Source organism: Cebus imitator, unplaced genomic scaffold, assembly GCF_001604975.1.
Source record: "Cebus imitator isolate Cc_AM_T3 unplaced genomic scaffold, Cebus_imitator-1.0 Scaffold422, whole genome shotgun sequence".
NCBI classification, from domain to species: domain Eukaryota; kingdom Metazoa; phylum Chordata; class Mammalia; order Primates; family Cebidae; genus Cebus; species Cebus imitator.
In genome coordinates, this window is record NW_016107737.1 from 74,754 (window position 1) to 93,582 (window position 18,829).

At 39.3% G+C, this 18,829-nt stretch overlaps 1 protein-coding gene across 1 annotated transcript in view; it reads left to right on the plus strand.

The window, feature by feature from the left end:
- The first annotated feature begins 797 nt into the window (after positions 1–797).
- PPARGC1A (PPARG coactivator 1 alpha) overlaps positions 798–18,829 on the plus strand; it is a 297,516-nt gene continuing 279,484 nt past the window's right edge. The window contains exon 1 of the mRNA XM_017509808.2: positions 798–971. Coding sequence (XP_017365297.1) covers positions 903–971 — 69 coding nt within the window. The 5' untranslated portion in view covers positions 798–902. The remainder of the gene's footprint in view (positions 972–18,829) is intronic.

Here is an 18,829-nt window from a genome sequence, read left to right on the forward strand (position 1 = left end):
TAAAAAAATTCCCAATGTCTTGGCCACTATTTTAGGCCAATTAAATAAGAATCTCTAGGGGTGAAGGCCAATTCATAATATCAGGAGACAGTATCATTCTGCATGTGAGGTGCCATCAAAGCAGTGACTGGGTTTCAGTTCTAGGTTTTGAGAAGTTCATTTAAACTGAAGCCTATGGTCATTTTGTATACTGATTTGGAAAAGAGGTTGAGGCCCATGGTCAGACTGAAACGCCTGCCTGCAGAACATCTTACGGGGGAAGGGCGGGACGGTAGATGCTCAGAATTCAACTATGGGAATCAGTCTATCTTCACCCAAAGGAACTTGCTATTATTCATTTTCACTGGCTGCTGAGTGATTCATACGCTGCTTTTTGGGGGAGATGTATTCAAATGAAATGTGTTGCTACTATATAAAATAGTTTATTTCTTCTAGGATACACCAGCCCACTGCTGCAACCCGGCAGAACAATGCAAATTCTGGTGTGTGTGTATGTGAGCGTGTGTGTGTTTTGGATCAAGGAGAAGACAGGAGCACACATTGAAATGCATATTTCTAAAGCGTAGAGCCAGCCTGCACACTTCCCTCTTCTGACCTTTACACCAGAAGCATAAGAATGACCCATTGTCCACCGGCCTTGGAGCTTGGTTGTTCCTAATCTCTAGACGCCTGATGGCTGAGCTGGCCTTCAGCTTGGCCAGTTGGCAGCTGTCTGGGTAGCCCCATGTGTCCCAAATTTGTTCCTGGGTGGGTTCTTTCTGCCCGATCCCTCATCCTCTGGCATGGCATTTTCTTCACGACAGTCGGCCCCTGAACTGCCCTGGCTGCTGCTTTGGTAAAGGCTTGCAAGGAGAGAGAGTAACAGCCACTGGCGAATCCAGTTTGGGCAAGCAGCATCAGTAATGGATGAGACCTCCCCAAGGCTGGAAGAAGACTGGAAAAAAGCACTTCAGCGAGAAGCGGGCTGGCAGGTAAGTGACGTCCTCAGCTCCACGCAGGACCCAAATCTCTCTCAATTGTTTTAGCTCCAAGTCTAGGTAATGTGCGCACATCAATTTGTGGAATTGTGTTATCTTCAAACATATGGTTTTGAAAAAAAGTCATCATTAGTTTCCATGTCTTTGCAAACCATGCAAATAAGACCCCAAATACATTTACTCTACATTCTCAAGCAAGCTAAAGGGCTTTATAAATCTATAGATGTTGCTAAATTTATACTTTCTTAATAAAGGTTCTTGAATTAACAAGTTGCAGGTGTATATCAAGGGAAACATGCAGATTTGGTTTGTGTGAGTACAAGTTCATTGCAGTATAAAAATTTAATACAACACCTGTCATCAGGCTTACTTTATGGTGTTACAGTAGCTTGGAATAGGGGCTTGGTTTTAACCTATTTTAATGAGGTGACCATTCTTTTAATGCAGCTTGCGTGTCTTCCTTATTTATGCTGAACTCATAATAGGTAGAGGCTCTGTGGTATGCAGAGAGTTCAAGCTAAAGGATCCATTTTGGTGTAGAAGCAGTTTTCATTAAAATATGCAAAGCAGTAATGTTTATACGTTACAATACCTATTTCAAATTAGCAAAATTATATGCTCCTGTCTCGTAAGCTGCCAGCTGAAATCCTTTCCTAAATCCTGTTGAATGGCTTTGATTACTCTTCTTCACATTACACATTACACACCTCTAATGCATATTTTTACGCATCCACTCCATTGCCATTTAATTAGACAACAATATTGAAGAGTGATGCCAGAGTTTTTTTTTTTTTTTCTGTTTCTTTTTTTTAATAATGCTGCTGGCTTATGGAAAAAAGAACACTTCTGTGTATGACACTTTTCTTATGGATGATGTTGGATAAAGTGAAACTCTGATTTTCCATTTTGTCTATAGCAGAAAGTTTCATATAAAAATAGCAATTCAGAATGAGTTGATTTTTAATGTCAATTTTTAAAAAATTCTTCCTTTTATGCAAAGAGGGAGCCTTTTCTGAAGATTTCTTCTTCAACAGAAATTTTGGTGAAATATAATACTGGTATTGACTGGTATGTTTTGTTGTACGCAATGTGATATTAAGTAAGGAGCTTCAGAAAAAAACATCCTCTAGCCTGCCATGAAATTGGAATCCTTTCACTTTGAGTGGGAACATTATTCAGGAAGTAGAAAAGGATACAAAATAAATCTCTGCATGCTACTTTGAGGATGACATGTGGTGGGTCTCCAGGGGTCCAAGCAAATATTCAAATATTTTATGGTATGTTAATATGACTTTTGGATTTTTGTCTTTTGTTTGCATGTTTTCCTTCAGAAAGTTGTCATCTTCTATATAGTCTTTATTTCAAAGGAGAGTGAAGGGAGGAAGAATGGGAGGAGATGACTCATACATCTCTGTGGATAAAATATTTGAACTAGAAACATGAAGTCCAAATGTTTATGTAAAAATGCATGTGTCATCTCACTGTCAGCATCCTGTGACCCTCTAGCTTATTAATTTGCTGAAAGGCTCCTTATGAAAATGTTCCCTGTGCTGTTTGCCTCCAAAGATGTGATCCTGTACAGCTGGTCGACTGATGTCATTGCCATTGTGACAGCTGGAGCTCCCCCTTCTAGCTAGTGGAGGTAGTGGTTAGAAAAAAGGGCACCCTAGTCTCTGATTGGGTTTCCCTGACTCTTGGAACTGCAAGGCACTGTGTGCAAAGTATGTCATAGAGTGTCAGGTATAGCTTCATTTGCTTCTGCACCTCTTGAACATCCCCAAGAGGTCTGCCTGCTGCCCCCACTCATTTGAATTGCTAGCCTGGGTCCCCATATGCCTGGCGACACCTACTTCAGTTGACACTGAAGCTGTACCTAAGGGAGGAAACTAGATCTAATGGCCCCAGATGCAAGGACTTTGTGGCGAGGCTGACTTCTTTTGGCTATCCATGCTAGTAATGTAGCCGGGGGAAGTAAAGATTATTTAAGAATGAATTGTGATGGATGCTGAAGCTTTAGTTTAGCCAAGTGCTATATTTCTTACTGGAGCTGATTCAGTCCTTTTCCCCTTACCTACTATTCTCCCATCATAGTGCTAGGAGTTGAACGTGTGTGAGAGAGTGAACAAGCACACATACACACATATTTCAATCCTCGTAAGAAGCCTGGAAGGTAGATATGATTATCCACATTTTACACATGTAAAATGTGAAGCTCAGGGAAGTTACATAACCTGCCCAAAGTCATTCAGAGTCTCAGTTCAGGCCTGTTTGACTCCAGTGCCTATCCTGTTTCCACTTTTCTTCATACGCCATCTGAATTAAATTTTATCTCATTATTTATCTCATGGAATAATAACTTACAAGCAGCTGTGATGTGGGCAGACAGGAAGACAGGGAAAAAGCATGATGATCTTCTAATGAAATAATCAATCTCTGAATCATTAAGAATTTAATAAAATGTTTTTTAATAGTTTATTTTTTTAACCTTTACTGTACTCTGAAAGACAGATATTATTTATTTTTTGTACAAATAGGGAAACTGAGGCAAAGTGGTGTTAAGGAACATGCCCACAGTCACACAGCTTAGTGAGATGTTGAAAAGGGATATAGACCCATTTAGCCTGACCTTGAAGCCTGTACCCCCCCTTATACAAGGCTGCTTCTCAGAATATATTTTCTTTGTTTCCCCCTCTTCCTTTTCTTCTCCTTCTCCTCTTCCTTCCTTCTTCTCTTCTCCCCTCCCCTCCCCTCCCCTCCCCTTCCCTTCTCTTCTCTTCGACAGCATCTTCCTCTGTCCTTTGTCTCCCAGGCTGGAGTGCAGTGACACAATTGTGGCTCACTGCAGCCTCTACCTCCTGAGCTCAAGTGATCCTTCCACTTCAGTCTCCTGAGTAGTTGGGACTACAGGTGTGCACTTGCATATCTGGCTAATTTTTAAAATATTTCATTTGTTGTAGAGTTGGGATCTCTCTATGTTGCCTGGACTGATCTCGAACTCCTGGGCTCAAGTGATCCTTTTGCCTAGGCCTCCCAAAGTGCTGCGATCACAGATGTGAACCACTACACCTGGCCTCAGAGTATATTTTCACATTATATTTTATCATTCATACTTTAACTCTTTCATCACACAATGAGGTGATGGGATTGCTCTTTGAAAAGTTGCCCTGATAAGATTTTCTTTTTTTAATAAGTCAAGAGTTGGGCAAAATGCCTTGCTCACTCACTTCTACAGAATGCATTTTAATTGGATGCTGTTTGCCTTAAGTGAACCAGCTTACTTATGGAGTTGGAAATGAACTAGATGCAATTTCTAGAATCAACTGTAAATCTGCAAATCCATTTAAGCATATAACCCATACTGGAAAACCAACAGCAGCTGCATCAGAGTTAATGCCCCTGTCTCCCATAGTTCACTTCAGCTCCAGGAGAGGGCTCAGGACCAGAGATGGCAGTGGCTTATACCACCAGGGAGCTGCATGACCACAGGCAAACCTAGCCTAATGACTGGCTTCTTCACTTGTAAACTGAGGTGATTATGCTTGGGTGAGGACTTGCAGGGAAGATGGGATAGATCCTTGATGATACGACATTATTTTGGCCAACTGTTAGATGGAAGATGTTATGGAGGGGCCAACGACTTATTTCTGAATAACGTTTTATGTTGGTATGGTTTCCTTTAAAACAACCCATGTCACTGCACTGTGTCCATTTTGAACTAGTCTAGAAATATTGTCTATTTGTGCCTGTCTACCCACAAAAAGATGAATTCCTCAAGGATAAAGGTATATCATGGAGCCTGGCATGCAATAAGCCCTGGATGAATGTTTGCCAAATCTAACTGAAATTGCATATTTGATCTGGAAGGAAGCAGAGACAGGTTCCCAAGGCCCTGATTTTACATGAAGAGGGAGAATAAGAGATTCGCCCAAGTTCCAGTGCCCCAGTTCATTTTCCAGTTCAGCTTTCTACCTTTTTTTCTCCCGACTGCTTCTCCATAAACTTCCTTCCTCAACTTTCTCATCTGTAAACCTGGAACTAGAACACATGTTCTGTGTCTGTTTAGATATGGTTATTATTATGATACCCTTCTTTGAACAGGTACTATAGCATATGGGTCAAGAACATGTTGATCTTGAGATCAGACTCAGACTTCTGAGTTCTAAACTTGGTGTCTTTAATTACTAACAGTGTAACACTGGTAAAGTTTTTAAACCTCACTTTGCTTCAGTTTTCTCACCAATAAAATGGGGATAATTATAGTAGAGACTTTATAAGATTGTCATAGAGTTTAAATGAATTAATTTCATGAAAGCGTTTAAAAGAACACATCAGTAAGCACTGCATGGTGACCCATCATACGCACAATGTGTCATTATCTATCCATTATCTATTTAATGACATCAGCCATTCAGTGTTTCTTGAATACCCCCCCATGTGCAAAGCACATCCACACTTTAGATGAGAAGTGACTGAAGACATTGTCCTAGAACTCAAGGTCATGCGGGGAGAGCACAGCAGGTCATTATCACGATAGGACAACCACAAAATACTCCAGGTATCATGGGAGCACTGGATCTAGGCCTCTGAACTGTCTTGGGAGTTGCATGGAGGAGGCAATACTGGAGCTAAGTCTTAAAGAAAAGGAGTTAAGCCAGACAAAGAACTGGGAAGATAATTCAAGGCAAAAGAGAGCCTATGCCAGAGATAGGAAAGAGAGCAGTGTTGAAGCGTGTGTTGAGGAGCATGCAGTTTGGTGTGACACCAGCTGTTCAGGGTGAGGCAGGAATGGTGGCAGATAAGTCTATAGAGTCAGAAGGAGAAAAACGTTGCAGAACCAGGCCAGCTTCAGCTGGCAGTAGATATAAGTGGGTATCAGTGCCACCATCTGAAAAAAGATTATTGGAGGAGAAAGTGAGGTCTCTGGGCTGATGATGGGGTGGATAATAACCAACCAAATTGTGGAGAAGAGTTATAAAAATATGAGTAATACATCAAGAGGATAGACAAAGCCCTGTGAAGACTCAGAGAAGGTAAGAATTTTGGGAATAGTTACCAATGACAGTAATTTCAGGAATAGTTAACCATGATAGTTAACAAACACAGAGCTGTTAGATACATTTTTCTTTTTCTTTCTTTCTTTTTTTTTTCTTTGAGACAAGTCTCACTCTGTTCCCCAGGCTGGAGTGCAGTGGCATGATCTCAGCTTACTGCAACCTCCGCCTCCTGGGTTCAAGCGATTTTCATGGCTCAACCTTCTAAGAAGCTGGGATTACAGGCACACACCACTGTGCTTGGCTAATTTTTTTGTAATTTTGGTAGAGACAGGTTTCACCACATTGGCCAGGCTGGTCTTGAACTCCTGACCTCAGGTGATCTGCCTACTTCAGCCTCCCAAAGTGCTGGAATTACAGGTGTAAGCCACCATGCCCGACACATTTTTCTTATATAAAATCATTGACTCCTTACCATCTCTGAGTTAGCGGGATTCTAGTTGTATTCCTATTTGGTAGATGAGGCAGGTTAAGAGGGGGTAAGGTCATTTAATTAGTACATGGGACTGAGACCCAAGCAGCCTGGATCCAGGGCTTATAGGATTATGTCCCTGTACCTGGAGTGAGGGGGATAGGGATGATTTCACAGAGTTCATGGCATTTGAGCCAGGTTTTTCAGGAGGAGATGATTTTGCAAGCAGGAAGGCTGAGTTAGAATGCAGGCTTTCACTGATGTTGGGTATTCTATACTTAGGGCAGATAGAACAGTCTATGCCAGGTCTCCCAAGATTATTAGACCATTTGAATTTCTCAAGGTGGTATAGGGCCACTCCACAGCTCTCAATAGAGGCAGTACATGGTAAGGTATACTGGGTGTTCACCAGACACCCAGGGCAGGTGTACCTGAAATGGTCAATCAGGAAATGAGGAGGCCTGGCTGAAGGCCTATCAGTGTGACCTCAGTCAAGTCCCTTATTTCTCTGAGCTGTTTCTACCTCTATAAGATGAAAAGGAAGATACTTACATTTCAGGTACAAATTCAGTAAAAAATGTTTGTTTAAGTAACTTTTATTACTGTAAACCATTCTACAAGTATAAGGTTTTATAACAGAAAATAAAGCAGAATCATGGTTTTGAAATAATAACAAATATAAAAATAGATTTTTGTATTCTCTACCTTCTCTTTCAATTCCATTACTATTTCGTGTTTCAGTTTTCATGTAGGAAAAAAGATAAGTGTGATGTTGTTTCCTGTTCTCAGGGAAGAATTTGCTTCTTCATCTTTAAAGTGCTTTAGATTGGACATTGATGAAATAGTGGTTCATACTTAGAGTTTACTTCCTGTTTAGAGAAATATGCATCAACATGCTGTCATCTATGAAGTGAGTAAATGGTGATGATGGCTCAAAATCAGCACCTGAGGATGTAGACTGACCTTTACTAACTTTATGTCAAAGGATGATGGACCTAGCAAGGGAGAGTTGGATCACAGATGCCATAGGAGAACTTAAATATATCAGCAAACAAGTTCCGTTTTTTTTCTTTTGTTACATCTCTAGCACAACAGTATCTCCTAAGAAGACCCCTTTTCTTATTGCTAGTTGTAATTTTTTGTTATTGCCTTTTAAATGTGGGACATGTTTATTCATCAATTCATTTTTTCATTTGCTGAATCAAGAAAGACGAAGTACTTGATGTATTTCTTAGATTCAAATATCACAGATTCATAAAGCTGGGAGAGACCTTGTATTGTTTGTTTTCATTCTACATGTTCCTCACCCTGAGCAGAAGCACGTCCAAAAGGCTGAAGACAGATAACCTAACGTAGCCTCTCTCTATAACTCATTCCTAGGTCTAACAAATGATACTTAGGCCAAGGAAATTCTTCCTTGTAGTGGATTTAAACTCTGCCCATTGCAGCTTAGGCACAGTTCTGCTCCTTTCTCCTCCCCGGAGGTGGAGAAAAACAGCTCAGTCACTGTCTTCACGAATCAGCCTTCCCTTCTTGATGATCATTATAAAACTAGCCTTCGGCTTTCGCTCTCAAGGCTAAGCAACCTAAATCCTTAGGTATAATTCTTCATTTCTATCTTCTTGAGTTTTTCTGAACCTTCTCCAAATCTGCTTATTATTCTTAACTTCTATAGCCTAGAACTTTGCAGGAGGATCAAGCCAGGACTAACCAGTACTACTTGATCATCTGCTCAGTCATTTAATCAGCTAATATGCATTTATTGAGCTCCAGATACTGGATCTCTGAGCCAAGCCTTGAGGGTACAAAGCTGGGTAAAAGGCAGCATAACAGAACAGATAAGAGCCTGGTTAACAACTAGGCTGGTTACTTATCACAGCTGTGTGACCGTGAGTATGTTACTTAAGCTTGCTCTATCTCAGTTTCCTCATGGGCAAACTTGGATATTGATAGTAATCTATCTCACAGGGTTGTGGTGAGGATAAATGAATAAATACGTGCAATGAACTTGGCAAAGTAGTTGACACTTAACTATGGCCACATGACTGTTTGTTAGGAAAAAAACAAAATAAGATACAGACACTGCCCTTGAGTCGTATTCATTCTACCTGGAAGGATAAACTAGTAAATGGCTAACAAACAACTATTTACAATTCAGTGCACTTAGCACTGTAGTAGCAGAAGAAGTGTGCGGGTTGGAAGTTCAGAGGCCCAATTATGCCTCAGGGCATCAGAAATGGCTTCATGGTTCAAGAGAGGTGAGCTGTTCTATGTATTTCTTAGGTTCACATATCATTGATTTAGAGGGTGGGAGATGCCTTGGGATAACGTATCACTGAGCATTTTCACCCTGAAGATCACTGAATTGGGCCCCAGGGGAAATAATCAGAGGTTTCTACGTTGGAGGTGGTATAAAAGTGTTCTAAGTAGAAGGAGCCTTGTGAACAAGACCTGGAAGAGTTAAAGTGTGGTTATGTTTGAAGAATGATGAGTGGTTAGTTGTGTGGTGTGGTGTGACAGACACTGGGAGAGGTCCTTCCATCTGGGTGGCGTCAGATTGTGTGGGGACTTGGGAGACTTGCAGAGGTGTTTGCCTTATCCTTAGCCTAATCTATGCTCATGGGGCTTTATGTCTGCTGTAAAATGCTATAGCTCAGTTAGGGAGACAGCCAAAGCATTTGATGGTTCTCTTCTAATAGTTTTCTTACTGTCTGCAATCAGAGCTATGTATCAATTCCTGGAGGCCAGTATCTAAATCTTATTTGTTTGGCTATTTCTCTCAGGGCCTAGCACAGTTCCAGGCATAAAGCAGGCTCAAGTCATGTGTGCTGAAATCAAGTGACCATATATAACCAGTGGCCTCATCTGCCTGTTCTAGAACAACTAGTTGTGCTCGTGCATGGATGAACAAATGCAAATAAACCAATCCAGTGATTTTACAGTTTTCAAATTTGACTCAATTTTATGTATCTCTCGGTACAAATTCATGTAAAACCCAAATAGCCAATATAAGAAATCAATTCTCTTTGTGGTGTCTTTGCATTTTATGTTCAGCCTCCTGTATTCCTGTGTCCCATATCCATGGCTGATTGTTCTGATGAGGGCACAATGAACCCTGAGTGAGCTTAAGACTTCCACTTTTCCCTCTTCCAACTCTTTCTTGAGCATTGATTTTCATAGGTCACAACTTACGCTGATGATGGCTAAGAAATATTTGAGATGTGGGGGGAAGATTTTAAAAGAAGGTTGAGGGCAACAAACAGCTCTTGAGTATCTAAAGAGACAAATACGTTTTACATCAAGCTTTTCTGTTGAAAAAAAGAAAAGTCAAAAGAAGTGCGAAATCCACAAGTCATAGCAGCTGGTTGAATGCGGCGATTCTGTCACTTATGGCGCAAAAGCCGCAATTTTCTATCTAATTCACTACTCAATCATTCCATGGCCCCTGTCTCAAGCTCAATTTAAGCTAGTCCCCAGTACACAGAGCCACTGTACAGTGTATAAAAGAAATGACTGGCGGAAGGGACTGAGGGAAAAAGGAGCCAAGTGGTGACCCAGAGCTGACGTTATCAAGTTGTCCTAGGATCACGTGGTGCCTCTCTGCTAAACCTCTTATAAAGTCCATGTAAAATAGGTCATCATGCCTTTAGCCTTTAAATTTTGATTATCACTGCCTGATAAAAGAATATGCTCTGTTTAAATGCTCAGCACATATAGTGGGGAAACAGACAATTTACTTGTGACTCAGGGGCAGTGCCTGGATTGAAAGTTTGCTGCCTCAAGGGCTTTGAACTGAAATGGAAACAGGCTGGCTTTCCGCAGAACTCCATTACTGCCGATGACTGTCTTTTTAAGAGGAGTTTGGGTGAGCAATAAATATGACTACTCTTTAGGGAGAGTGTCCTGGAAACTTGGATCTTTCCTTACACATGTCAAGTGTATTTCAGCTTTCAAAAGCACTTTTTCATTTATACCCCTTTTTCAATCTCATAGAAGCCTTATCAAGGAGATGGCCACAATGCTATTGTTACCAATGGTCAAATGAATAGACCCAGGGCTGACAGGTTAAGAGCCCTGCACAAAAGGGCCAGGATTAAAACCTAGGTCAGAAGCACAATCCTGTGTTTGTTTGCTTAGATCAAACTACCTCTCTGTTCGCTGGTCAAGGGTGAGTTTTCCTAAAGCTTGTAAAAATAAATGGTGTTCTTAAATGAACACCTAATTAGCCCAAATCAATTGTTCCCTTCCTATAGAAGAGTGTGGCACTTTAAATGCTGAAAACTGTTTTAGCATTTAAAGCTAAAAACTTTTATGTAATGAGTTTTAAGAAAGCATTTCTCCTACCAGCCCCAACAATGAAATTGTCTGGTGGAAAAGTAAGATCTTCATGTTTCCTGTGCTGATCATAATGCTTCTGGTATGAGCTTCTTGCAGTGGTGAGAGTCTAGCAGGGTTGTCACACAGTCAGTAAACCTGGGATATGCTGCAGAAACACATAATTTTGTGTAAAGGACTTTAAAAGACTTTATTTTTTGCATTGCTGGATTTCTTCTTTTCACACTGGAAAGGGAGGCAAATCGTCTCCCTCCTCTCAGCTTCTTCCCAAGAAGAGCCTTAAATAGCACAAATCACCTTAACCCCACCTTTTGCCTTACTATTCAGTGAATCAAAGATCTGAGTTAATGAGACCAAAATGCTTTTTTGAGAAATTTTGGAAACTGAAATGCTCAAGCAGTTACATGATATAGCTTTATTTGTGTTGTAATAATACTAAAACTCTTAGATGCATTATTTTTTTGGTCTTTGAAATGTATTCATTAGTCATTGATTTTGGTTTTCACATATAACTTGAGGTACTATGGGGAAGCATCTTCTGGTGTACTCTTCTTGCATCATTAATGTACTCAATATTCTCCTCATGTCTATGTTCTACCTGCCTAGAAGCAACCTACTCTTCTCTCTCCCACCTTTTTCTCTGGCCAAATATCCAGTCAAACAAATAGAACACCAAATTAGATAAGAAAAAAATCTCAAAGTCCTTAAAAACGCCTATCAACAAACCATACTTACTTGAAATACTAATATGTGACAAGCATGATCTCTGAAGTCAAACCAAAGTGGCTTTGAAATCCTGCATGGCCATTGACTAGTTGGATAACCTTGGATATATTTCTAAAGTCTCAGTTTCATTGTCTTTAAAATGGGATTACAATAGTAACTTTCTTCTAAAATGATGGAAGATGGAAGGAAATAATATACTTAAATCCCTTGGCAAAGTGACTGGCATACAGAAAGCACTAGTAAAAATCAGCAATTATTGGCTGGGTGCAGTGGCTCATGCCTGTAATCACAGCACTTTGGGAGGCCAAGGCAGGAGGATCACAAGGTCAGGAGATCAAAACCATCCTGGCCAACATGGTGAAACCCCATCTCTACTAAAAATGCAAAAAAATTAGCTGGGTGTAGTGACTCATAACCTGAAATCCTAGCTACTCTGGAGGCTGAGGCAACAGAATTACTTCAACCAGGGAATCAGAAGTTGCAGTGAGCTGAGATGGCGCCACCGCACTCCAGCCTGGCGACAGAGTGAGACTCCGTCTCAAAAAATAAAAATAAAAACAAAAACAAAAAAATTAGTAATTATTATTCTCCTTGTAAAGTTGTTTTCTTTAAAACCAAGAGGATGACAAGGTTGTCTACAGTTCCACTCATGACAGCCTACCAATACCTGGTGCAAAGTAAGATACAGAAAAGAGGAGACAAAAATTATATTGGCAGGTAAAATTACTGTTTGCACAGTAAAACCCAGATTCTTCGAAACACTGAAAAATTATTAGAAATTATGAGTTGAGTTAGTTGATTCAATATAAAATAAATATATAAAAGTTAATAACTAATTTGTTTGATATAGCAGTGATAACCATTTAGAAACTATGAAGATAACAATTATTCAAAAAACTACCAACACATAAAATATCCAGAAATAAACTTATTGAGTAATTATATAGACTCTGTACAGGGGAAACAATACAACTTCTAGAGTAGCTATAAGGTAGACCTGGATGCATGGAAATAGATGTTGTCTCCCTAGAAAGGAAGAATGAGTACTGGCAGCGCTTCCATCCTTCTCAAAGGAATTTACATATTTAATGCAGTTCTAATCGAAATCATGTTGCTTCTGTTGTTTTCTGGAAACTTGACCAAATATTCTAGAGTTCATCTTGAATAATACATATAATAAGAGAGTTAAAAAATTAGAAAAAGAAGAGCAGTAAAGCAGGCTTTTCTTTGGTAGACACTGCAATGTGCTATAAAGTTAATGGCAATTAATACAGGATATTCTGGAGTAAGCATCAACAGACAAATGAGGTTGAAAGAGCCAAGAAACACACTATTAAAAATAAGAGTTTAAAATGTGTTCAAAATTACATTACATATTAGTTGAGAAAATGACAAGTATTCAATCAATGGTATTGAGTTACCTGATTGACTGGGAGAAAATACTACAAATTAAATTTCAGAGGGAAAAGAGTAAAATGCAAAATATTCAAAACATATCTTAAAGGGAGAAAATGTAGGGTAACATTGATCTGATCATGGGATGAGAAGGCCTCTAAGCGTAAATGAAAAAAGAGTGACAATTCTGATTATATAAAAATGTAAAAATTCTCTTTCAGAGATTAATTCTAAGAATTGTATTAGATTAAAAAATAATAAAGTGGAAAAATATTTTTGAGAAATCTGGCCAAAAAGGCTTGATATTTTTAACAAATGAAGAGCTCATACAAATAAGAAATAACCTCACATTTCACTAGGAAAAAAAATGGGTGTGCTCCATGAACAATTAACAGAAGATATGTGTTACCAATAAATACATGAAAAAAGTGTAGTCACATTTGTCAGCAGAGAAATACAAATTAAAACAATAATGGGGACACAACTGATAAAGATTTTGAGAAATGATACTGTTGGTGATGATGGGATAAATTCCATTCAGCTACTGCCTCTTCTTCGAGGAAGAGTGCTGATTTATTACTGTCTTTCTGGAAATCAGTTAGGTAACATGTATCAATAGTTTAAAAATTTAAAATACTTGACTTAATATTATTCTAGAAATAGATCCTAAGGAAATTATCAGAGACAAGACTAAATTTCATGTGAAAGGATGGTTATTTTGATGTTATTTATAATAATGAAATTTTGATTCATTCTAAATTTCCAATCATAGGTTAATGGTGAGATATACTATGAGAATGCTGTTAAAATGATGTTTTCAGTATTTTACTGAAATGAAGTGTTTTATTTACTCTATGCTTTCAGTGTGGAGGAGAGTGCTTTTGATATCCTCTTAAGTGCAAAGAATGGAAACTATACTTTGAGTTAATATGGCACCTGAAATCCTACAAAAAGACGTTTTTAAAAGTTTAAAGCTCAAAGCACAAAGAGAATGAAAGAGGAGATGACATTGATGAAGAAATGCCAACTACATTTGAAAGCTCAAAGGAGAATAAACAAATGGTAACTGACTTGGCACAGCATTAAAATAATAGTGAAATTTAAGCTTTTGGGGGAAAGAATCAACACAAAGCAGGCTGTTTTGCTCTGCCAAATTCTGGAAATGTTTATAAATTGAAGGTAGAAGGTGAGATATGGGTCAGAGTAAAAACAGGTGAAGAGATTTACAGAATGACCAAACAGACCAGATCCCTTCTCCCACAGGGCCAAGGCATACAACAGTTTGCTTTCTAATGAAGCTGAGCCAGATATCTGGACTAGGGGACAGTCAGGCACAGCAGAAGAACAGTTAATATGGAATAAGGAAAATGAGGAGGTTTTAAGTGAAAGCCTGCATACTAAAGAGTGAGACCCCAGTTTCTCTCTTCTCTCTCAAAGTGCTAACAACTTGCCTTATACCCTAGCAGAGGGGAGAGCAAATGATTGTTTTCTGGGAAAACTGACCAATCCAAAAACACCCTCTGATCAAAGTGCCAACTCTCCTCCATGTCACACTGCAGTAAAGTGCACCTTTTGTAACCCCCACCCATGCTCCTGGAACTTCTAGTCAGCCTTAAATGTTTTACTGTTGAATGGAACAGATTACCATTCTTGGAAGGCCTCTAATATGAAAGAGAGAGACTAGAAGAGAAACAAAAAGTAATTTGAGGAAACTGAGGCAATGCAGGGCAGAGGAAAACATTTTTTAAAATCTTGAATTCATTTATAGAGGTAAGAGAGTATGTTGCATTTATGATACAAGAACAGACAGCTGTAGAAAGGAATGTTCAGAAAACCAAAATAAAATATTGGAAATTAAAAATACTAAAGTGGAGATTAAAATTAATGAATGAACTGGAAACAGAGAAAGAACATCTCTGAGAAGAATGGGAATTAAAAAAAAAAAAAAGCAAGCATGCATATTTGAAGACCAGCCAGGAAGTCCAACATCTAAATCCATAGGAGTTTCAGGAAGAGATAACAGATAAAATGGAGGGAAGGGAACTGTTGAAGGATTAATGAAAGAGAATCTCCTTGAACAAAGAGACAAGATTATAAGAGCCTCAAATTTTAAGACTTAACTCATTGTTGGCGTAATGAATGAAACACACGCACACACACACACACACACACACACACAGCCCTAGACACATCATTGGAAAATTTCCAAACATTTGGAATAAAGAAAATCTACAAAAAAAAACCAGGAAAAAAAAAAAAAAAAAAAAAAAAAAAAAAAAAAAAAAAAAAGAAAAGAAAAAAAAACAGTTCTCATGCAAAAAATTGAGAATTACATTGTAAAAACACTACTTGAAGCTAGAAGAGAATAGAGAATTACATTGAATATTTTAACTAACTCTTACATAGAAGTCAGTATTCCGCCACTGCCTCCCATTGCCATGAGACTAAAATAATGGACATTCATTGAATTAAATAAGATAGTAAATGTAAAGTCGATCAAATTTTGGAATAGGATAAAGTATTTTCAGATATACAAGGTCTTTACAAATTTCTCAGAAAGCTACCAAATGATATGTGCCTTAAAAACAAGAGAGTAAACTAAGCAAGAGGAAGATCTGGGATCTCGGGAATAAGAGGTCCAGACACAAAGAGAGGCCAGAGACATTCACTGGGTGAAGGCAAAAGTGAGCTCGAGAATGTCAGCTGTGCAGAACGCCTGGAGAGAAGCAAATGTGGATCTGAGCAGGAGGGAAAAAAATTGAACTGATCAGTTGTCTGATTTGCTTGCTTGTATTGAAAGAAATTTTCTGGTTTTGGCAAAGAGCTTTTTTGGCACTGGGCCAATAAAAGGGGGAAAATAAGAAATAAGACAATTATTAACCTCAGGGAAAACAAAAAATATGTTAGAAAGAAAATTTAATGACACACTCTATAGTTCAGCGGTGAACAAAAGTTAAATAGTTATAATAATATAAATGTTGAATATTTACTCAACAAAAATGCGAAGTAACTCTATTGTGAAGATGAAGAGAAAGGAAGTATCTTAATATACATGAGCGGGGGTATATAAGTCTTAGTTCTCGCTTTCCATATTCAAACGTCAGTAGGTAATGCCTGATGCAACGACCTGGTGGGATGGGCTATGATAATTTGCAAACAAGGAAATGAGCCTGGGGACAGAGGATTTGTTCAGGGTTTCACAGCAAGCCTACATGTTAGAGACAGATCTAGCACCTAACTCTTCAGCCCCCAAGGCTTGGCACTAAACCATGGCAGAGAGGTTGGTTCAAATATATCCTCTCCCTTTCTCTAGCTCTTCCCACATCTCCATGTTGGATGATGACTCAATAGAAATTCCCCACTCAATGAACTTGTATTTGAGTTAAAAATAGGTAATCAGTGATTTTTATTGTGTTCTATCTGACTTTCATTCTAAGAGGCAGAAAATATGCTAAGAATAGGCAGAATGTACATATGAATTGTGATTTGAGTGGGCTGGCTTTGTTGTGGCTCTGGATCTGGGTTTGAGGCCTGACTCCGCCACAGATTAGATGTCTGATCTTGGGCAAGCTATCTATCTCAAGCTTTTGTTTTCTCATCTGTAAAATGGGACTAAAATAGCAGGTATCTCACAGGATTAAATAAGATAATGAATGTGAAGAGATGAACACAGTGCCTGGGCCATAGACGAGCATAGCCATGTTAAGGATTGTGGCAGCACTGGAAGCATAGTTGGGGGTGAGGGTGGAAAGAAGCAGAGAGTCCAGTCGATCCCTGTAACCCTACTGCAAATATCATGCATTTGAACATATTTGTAATGTTAAAATTAACATTACCAGGCTACTGGGAACTATGATGTAAGACTATGCGAGGAACATGGAGGTACGTAGAGAAACTAGTGAAGGTAGTGTACAACTGTTTTCAGGTCTCATGGTGTCACCAGGCACTGGCATGGGTCAGAACCTGGTCCTACCTCTCGTGGTGTTAGTCTGTTCTCATATGGCTAATAAAGACATACCCAAGACTGGGTAATTTATAAAGAAAAGAGGTCTAATGGACTCACAGTTCCACATGGCTGGGAAGGCCTCACAATCACGGCTGAAGGCAAGAGGAGCAAAGGTGGCGGGCAAGGAGAGAGAGCATGTGCAGGGGAACTCCCTTTTATAAAACCATCAGATTTTATAAGATCTCATGAGACTTACATCATGAGAACAACATGGGCAAGACCTTACCCCATGATTCAATTACCTCCCATGGGGTCGCTCCCATGACATGTGGGAATTATGGGAGCTACAATTCAAGATGACATTTGGGTGGGGACACAGCCAAACCATATCATGGTATTTCACAGTTGGAGCAGAAATAGCAATAGCAACATATTATAAGATTTGTTATGTTTTCCAGTTATCCATAGAATAATTCCCCATGGAACATTTCTGAATATGAAAAGTTTGAGAATTACTTGAAACTTTCATGGGTGATGGTTCCGAGAAGTTGCTGAGCCAACGTGAGAAGCATGGCCTTGATCTCTTACCTTTATCAAGATGATTCGTGGATACCACCATCATCTATGTGTTTACACAGGGAGGCAGGATGGTCCATTAGGTTGCTTGAGCTACCATTTGAAACCCATGTGCAATTTCATTGTTTTTAAAAAACACTCCACTTGTGGTACACAATATTTTAAACACATGATGACAAGGCCTGTTCTCTGATCTATGAAGTGGAGATGGGCTCATAGACACCCGAAGCTTTCTGCAAAGGGGAGGTTAGAATTTGTCTTCTCTAGGGAAATGATGCCATTCTGTTTATCACTGGGTAGTGCTATTTGGCTTCTGAGACTTAAAGGGAGGGCTGGAAATGCTTAGGGCTCACCTAGGTGTCTACAGAGTGAAAAAGCTGGAATCTACAAGGGGGAAAAAGAGGATCTTCATTCTGCATTTTGGCCAAGCACCCTCTGCCACTTAGAGCAGATGGGAGTGTCCCATTTATTGTACTGTGTTTGTACTGGAGGCCCAAAAGCCTAAACATCTCTCTCTGTGCAGAGTTAGGGTGTAGGGAATACCTGGTCAGGTAGATACTTAAGGGCCAAAGCAGCCAAATATTGCATCCCACCACATGGGGCAAATGTTTTTAGTCACAGGGAGTTATCACAGACAGAACATAGCATGTAGCATTTCGGAGAATTCTAGGAAGGAATGAAAAGGCAAGGCCGATTTTGCTGTAGAAAGAATGGGGGGAAGGAAGAGAAGGAAAAGGACCATGTGAAGATATGACTTCCATGGGGAAAAGTGAGATAAACAAGAAAATAAAAGATTTTGTATATCAAATCATTATGTTGGACATCTAACATTCTATAAATCTGACTATTATATGCTTTAATAAAGCTGGAATAAAAAGGAGTTAAGCCAAAATGAAGAAACAAAACTATTCTGAATCAGGAGGAAGGCAGCTGAGGTGATGAAGTGCTGATGTGTGTGTGTGTGATAGTTTACATTTAATTCTCATGGCAAATTGTAAGTATAATTATATAATTATTCCCATTCACAGATGAGGAAACGGAAATTGGTAGGAATTTATAATTATTCCCATTGATAGATGAGGAAATGGAGAACTTGGTTCTCTGTAGGATGTCCACGCTCATACAGGCAGCAGGAGGCAGTGTCTTCTCAGGTCCTTCTGGCCACAAAAGCTCTCATTTTCATTTCCTCATGTGAGAGCAAAATCCATTTCTTTCTTTTCCAGGTATTTTCCAATGAGTGGAAATCCTCTTTTCTGGGCTTTTCCCTGCATTTGCTGGCCCAGTACGCTTTCCTTCTGGTAATGATTTGCCTTTACTGAATCCTCTACTAAAGTGAAGAAGAGGACACTGGGAACCCACACGGGGTACTGTTTCTGGGTTGTGGATTGGGAATGGTGCTGAATACTCACCA